This window comes from Lactuca serriola, chromosome 2 (genome assembly GCF_051521515.1).
Source record: "Lactuca serriola cultivar US96UC23 chromosome 2, Lser_US96UC23_V15, whole genome shotgun sequence".
NCBI classification, from domain to species: Eukaryota; Viridiplantae; Streptophyta; class Magnoliopsida; order Asterales; family Asteraceae; genus Lactuca; species Lactuca serriola.
In genome coordinates this window covers 72513381-72520196 of record NC_136409.1, presented here as the reverse complement: position 1 = coordinate 72520196, position 6816 = coordinate 72513381, and the positions used below count along the sequence as shown (strand labels likewise).

Here is a 6816-nt window from a genome sequence, read left to right as displayed (position 1 = left end):
TATACTTTTGCAATTTTGGGCCTAATAAACCATGAGGCCCACATCAAGGCCCAAAATGCCAAATTTTATACTTTTGACCCTTAGGAAAATATGGTTGTTATAAAAGCTCATTTTTAAGCTAATAATACCCTTTTAGCCCTATAAAACCGTGGGTGTCACTCTTGACCCCAAACATTTGTTTATTTTGCCAAAAATGATTCTTACACAAGATTTTGTTTTATTATTCACAACATGAACATTTATGATACTTTTAACTTTGTAATATGATCTCTAGGGTGTTTTTGTTTAAGAATCGCACTTGTTTTTGTTAGAGTCTTATAGATCCATCGATTTTAGCACACAAACACAACAAAAGTCAAGAAAAATCATACATAGCATGCATAAATGTAAAGATCTACACATAAATATTTGTATTCTCCCCCAAAAACATATGAAAACTGAAAAAAAAAAAAAAAAAAAAAAAAAAAAAAAAAAGGGGTATGAACCCACCTTGCTTAGTTTTTCATGGTTTGAAGAAGAAAAGATGGAGGTTTCGGCCCTAGCAAGCTTTCCTTGAGTAGATCTTGAACTTAGGGGGGTTTTCTAAGAGTATGATCACAAACAATGTTTAGAAGGAGTGATATTGCATAATAATGAAGTTATTTAGCTTGGATGTGTGATGACTTACCCAATATGGATGATCTTTGGTAAAGATCTTCTTAAAACACTTGGAAATGTTGAAAATTTGGATGGAAGGAAGGAGGATGTTCGTGAGTGGTTGAGAGAGTTTTCTTGAAAGATTTTTGAGAGAATGAGGGTGGTGTGAGGTGTTTTGGCCGAGAAGAAGAAGAGAGAAGAGAGGGGGAGTGAGGTGATGTGCATAGAGATCCACCATGCAATAAAGAGGTGGAAAGTGCACAATTTATCTTGTTTTTTTTGTAGTTGTTGGGCCGAGAGGAAGAATGAAGAGGAGAAAGGAGGAGTGGTTTGGGCCTTGAATGCTTGATTTCAATATTATGGACCCAAATGGAAGGTTCTCGGCCCATTAAACTAAAAGGAATGGAGTTTATGACCCATTAGGGAAAATTAATTCATTTACGGCCCAATAAGGCCCATTAGAGTTAGAATGAATCATTCTAGGTCCAAATGATCCAAAATGTTATAAATTTATGTATTGGGTCCATTTAGAATCTAAATAGGGTTTCTAAGACCAATATAGTTGAGTTGAATGCTTATTGGTCTATTAGGCTCAATAAAGAAATCCTAGTCCATAATGAACTTGAACCTGGATCTCTAGGGTTTTCAACTCCCCAATGGATTGTTTAGATGCTTTGTGTAAAGTTTTGAACTTCACTTGTGAATATCGATTAAGTTTGTTTTCATAGAGTGAACATAGTGTATGATATCAAGTTAGAGTTATAAGTATTATCATAGATGACGTTTACATGATCATAGGATTTCCTGACAAAATTGCTAGTTCTGACATATTCTCTTAAAAAATCATTGTTATAGTTGAGTACATTTTTCGAAATATAACGTTACAATACTAAATTTTAGTTTATGATACCAAAACCCATCATAGAAAATTTTAGATACCAAAGGACCTTCAAATATAGAAACATAAACTCAAAAAGAAATATGAAATTGTCGACTTCAAACCTAATGCGATGGTAAAATAAGAACACTAGTGTATAGTTACAATTATGGGATTCGGGGCTTGATTGCCCAATTTGCATCTTCATTAGGCATAAAGTTCACCCCTGCCCTATCGAGTTTTATTAGGCATAAAGTTAAATAGCATAAAACCAATTCATAAAATGTATTAGTAACTTCTCAAAAGGCAGAAGTCTCAATTATAAAATCAAAGATCGATATGAATGCAATTATAAAATCAATGATCGATGTGAATGCTTTACAGTTACACCAAAATCTTTCCTTGAGCAAAAATATTTAATCACTAATTGTAAGCATAAAGCTTAGTGAGTTCCCCAAAATACCATATACTTCAATACACAAATAATGCATACAAACAAATGGCTCTCATCGTTCCACCATTCAGAATAACCTACGAGTTTAAAACATTGATCTTTGGTGTGTTTTGTTTTCCCACAGTGTTCAAACTCCAGGTGTGATTTTTATTATTTATGTGGTTATGTGAATGGTCGTTGATGCCACTTCGATATGAATCCTCTACCTTCAGAATTCCTTGCTTCTATGATAGCTAGACCTGCCGCCACACCTTGTTCATATATAGTTTCTCAGAGCTTGGTCCTGTGATTTTTTGGTGAGCTGTTTCTTTTCTTACTATTGCATAGGCTCCTTTTGATGAGGGAAGAGGATCACATTAAAGTATTTCTCTTTTAATTGGGTCGTACCTATGATCCAAGGTATTCAAAAACTGGAACAATTTTTGTTCTACTCTAATTTCGTTATATGTTGTTATATCAACAGTACAACTCATAGGATTTAGGTCTGTTCTTTCAAATTCCCCCAATCTCGTGTAAGAAAAGATCAACAGGTCTTCAAGGGGTATTCCGCTCTATTTAATTTCATTGGTTTTGACATGAAGATCAAACAGTTATAGCTTATCTTTATTACTACTGTATGTAACCACAAGAGCATCCCATAGTGACTTTGTTGTAGGGAACTCAGTAAGGTTCCTAGCAAGGCATTGTTCAATATTTTGTATGAGCCATGAGAAGACAACTAAGTCATATGTTCCCATTGATCATAGCTTTCATCTGTTGAATTTGGAGGGTTACTAATAGATGATTCAATAAAGCTTTTGACTTACCCCCAATTTCCACTCGAATCATGCGAGCCCATAATGCATAATTTTCGCTATCGAGGTTGATGTCGATTTTAAGACTGTCGGATAGGTTCTATTTGGGGTTTGGATTATGAGCTTTGAACAGGTTCGTGATTATATGGGTAACATCATCATTCTTGATGCCTGTTTTGTTGGTTAAGCTACCTTCATCAGATATGGCAACTTAAATCATAGACTAGATGATGAACAATTGGGTCCTAAAACCATATACACAACTTCATTACTGTTTTCTAAAAGTCTGGGGACCAATATGAGCTTTTTAGAAGTTTAGGGGGAAAATAGAACTTTTCCAGAAGTAAAAAAGGGCTAAACTAAATTTCTTTGAAAAAAACAGGACCAAAAATGCAACTTTTATGAAAAATGGTGGCTAAATTGCACTTTCTGGAAGAACAAGGAGTAAATTGCAATGCTTCTTCCAACCAGGGACCTTTTTGTAACTTTTCAGAAATTCAAGGACCAAATTGGTAACTTTCAGAACAACAGAGACTGAATTAGAGTTTGTCAGACAGAGAGGGACCTATTTGCACTTTTCTAGAACTTCAGCGGTCAAACTGCAAAATTTTGAAAGACCGGCCAATGATGACGTCACTGTGATGTCACGCCGACCTACTTCGTCTTCTCCTAGTGGCGGAGTTAGATGGGGTATTGGGGTACTACAGTACCCACAAAAAATTATTTTATATATATAAAAAATATTATTTATAAACATTTTTCATGTTATTGTGCCCCCAACTAAAGAGATTATATACATATAATATATATTGACAATGTTTGTACCCCCTTCTTCTCCGTTTTCTGCTAGCTATTTCAACCAACCTTAGACCGGCGATTTCGAGGTCCTCCGGTGGTCGAAAAATTGCGAAAAAAATATTTTCGAAATCCTTAAAATGGGACCATTCTAATCGTGTGCCCAGAAATCTATTATGAGGCAAAAAATGACAAAAAAACAGAGAACGGGCACCTGAAGCTTAATGATACCACGTTGTAACTGACAAAAGAAATTAAATCAACAAAATATATAGAAGTTATTTGTGTATATTGATCTTTCTTGATGATTTACATGAGACTTAACACCTCTATATATACTAGAGGGTATTACACCTTCCTACAATTTCTCTCATGTGAAAGTAAGACAATGCATGATCAACTACGTCAAGCTATGTGAAGGTACGACTAAGTTATATCAAGCTATATCAAGCAATGTGAAGCTATAACTTTAATATCCATTTCTAACACTTGAGTGTAAAGATGGTCTGAATAAGGGTAAGAACAAACAAAATGATAGCAGCGAATACTGAAATAATATTCCATGGACTACTGAAATATGTACGCTTCAACCCTGCAGCAGCATTGGGCCAGTAACTCTTGTAGTAGTTATCCAGCCGTTCCCACTCTTGATAGTAATAAAAAACATCTGATGTGATATCATTGCATATATTGTTTAAAATATACACAGCGCTTTCATTTGAGCCACAATCGTTGACTAGGACCCCTGATTTTATCAACTTGGCAACATCCTCTGGAGTGTCTACTAACATATCTATGGCCCAGCAATATGATGTAACGTACTCAGGAACTAGAGTACATTGCTCGTATAGTATGAGGTTCCTTAAAAGCAACTCAGTGTAATCATCCACATATAGTTTTGGCATCCTCAGAGTAGGTTTACACCAAAACCATGGGAAGCATGAGAACCTTGGTAATTCCAGTTTCATGGCCACTGCCCAATTTGCATCTTCATTAGGCATAAAGTTCACCCCTGCCCTATCCAGTTCCATGGCCGAGTGTCTTTTTTGTTCCATTGGAACTTCAGAATATGGTAATGGGTGATGGACAGGCTGTAAGCAATAGTGCAGAATGCTAAGGATATGATCGGGAGTCCTATCTAGGTTGATATTGTTTGTTACTTGATATTCCATAAAGAAAGAGTACCTTTCGAGAAGTATTTTGAGATGGTGAGTGAGAGTGGTATTTGGTTTAAAATGAGGAAAAGTAGACTCAAAGATGTCTTTAAGAACAAAAAATGGGATTTGGTTTTCTATCAACACCATATCATGAACTATTAATGGGATAATCGACCAGTTTCCCTGAAATCCGCCAGCTTCTACTGAAATAAGATGAATGAAGTAAAGGATAAAACAAGCATCTATTACCATCATTGTAGCAAGTTCCTCATCGTTGTAGGTCGTCTCTTCATAGCATGACTTGATTTCTTCAATTTTTAGAATCACCTTTTGCACACATTCTTGTAACGTTTGCTCTGGGTTGGAACCCGAATGATCTAGTAAATGATGTAAATAAGTCATTTTTTGAACTTCAAATTTTTGCAAATCTTTGTCTTTTCTGTGGAGAGGTCCAATAGAGACTAGCCTTGGGTTAAAACATGTTGGGCTGAGATCTCGGTAAACTCTTGGAACAATGAAAATTGATGGTGGACGTCGATTGCCATGATTTCGTCCTTTTTCTTTACAATCAAGTAGAAATTTGACAGAACGCAAAATGCTATCTCCTCCTCCAACCTCCACATCGCTTGTTAAGAACACACTTGCTTATTTTAATCTATAACGAGTGAGTTAGAAAAAAAAAATTATATAATAATAGATCGAGTACATGTGATTAAAAAAAACAAAAACATACCTAAAAGTAACGGAATTATCTGGTGATAGTTTTGCTAAAGAAAACCAATTACAAAATTTATAAATAAAAGTTGATACCTTGATTAAAGCATCAAGCAAGTCCTTAGCTAGTAAAGGTGGTAGATTAAAATATAGGATAAAATATAGGATAAGAATAAAAAGCAATGCTTACTTTTAGAAACTTTTAAAATGATGCCAACTTATTAATTACCCTATCTTTGCATCTAAACATAATATAAAATATGTATATAAGTTATGGTTGTATAGATGAATTAGCAACATAACTTTATTTGTGAGAAAATGACTACACTACCCTAATTAACTAATTACTTAACTTTTTTAGCTAAAAATTAGTAATTGTCTAAAAATAGCCCATAAAACCGTAGGTAATTAGAGTGGTCTACTGTTTCGCCAAATGGATTACTGTTTCGAGTTTACAATAAAAAAAAATTCATTTCGAATATATATATATATATATATATATATATATATATATATACACACACACACAGAGAGAGGAGAGTTCAATTGAGAAAAAAAAAGTTGACCCAGTGAGTCAGGGAGAGTCATTAGAGGGCTGAGTCAAGCATGAACTCGCCGAGTTGTTCTTGAGACTCGGCGAGTTGAGTCGTGGTGTCCCTGCGACTCATGCCAGGTGGAACTCGTCGAGTTAGGGAAGTACTCGACGTGTCAAGAGAGGATCCGAGGGAGTCAATGAACACGTATAGACTCGCCGAGTCGCTTTGGTGCACTCGCCGAGTCCGGTCAAAGTTGACTGTTGACCGTTGACCAGAGTTGACCAGTGTTGACTTGAAAGGGTTAGTCAACCTTAGTTGTGAAAGTGTTAATTAGAGATATATTGTATTGTAGGAGGATTTATAGCTCGGGGGATCGAGCACGAGTGATTTCAAGGATTTGCGAGCTATCAAGATACGCGAGGTGAGTCTTCTCACTATACTTTACCTTGAGTAGGTAACAAGAGTTATGTGATTGCAGTGTTTATATGCTATCTATGTGTTATGTGTTGCACTGCATTATTCTATGTGATTTATGTCGTGCATGTTACAGAGTTAGAACCTGAGGGTTCACAGAGTTTGGGTGTACGGACCCACAGAGTTATAGCCTCGAGTGGCTAATATGTGTTATATGTGGTATTTGGGGGAACTCACTAAGCTTTGTGCTTACAGTGTTTGGTGTTATTGTTTCAGGTACTAGTGATGACCGAGGGAAGGCGCCGGCTTGATCTGTACACACGCACGGGATTTTTATATTACGAGATCTTGGGATTTTTGTATGGCACGGATTGAGTTTCAAACATTGATGTTTTTATGAATATTAAATGAATTATGTTTTTATAAAATGCGAAAAATT

The 6816-nt window shown here is 35.6% G+C and overlaps 1 protein-coding gene across 1 annotated transcript; it reads right to left on the bottom strand.

The window, feature by feature from the left end:
- Window positions 1-3854: 3854 nt before the first annotated feature.
- LOC145090336 (UPF0481 protein At3g47200-like) lies at window positions 3855-5253 on the bottom strand. The gene has a single exon (XM_079028605.1). The coding sequence runs from the start codon at window positions 5113-5115 to the stop codon at window positions 4039-4041; it is 1077 nt and encodes a 358-aa protein (XP_078884731.1). The 5' UTR covers window positions 5116-5253; the 3' UTR covers window positions 3855-4038.
- Between the last annotated feature and the right edge of the window lie 1563 nt (window positions 5254-6816).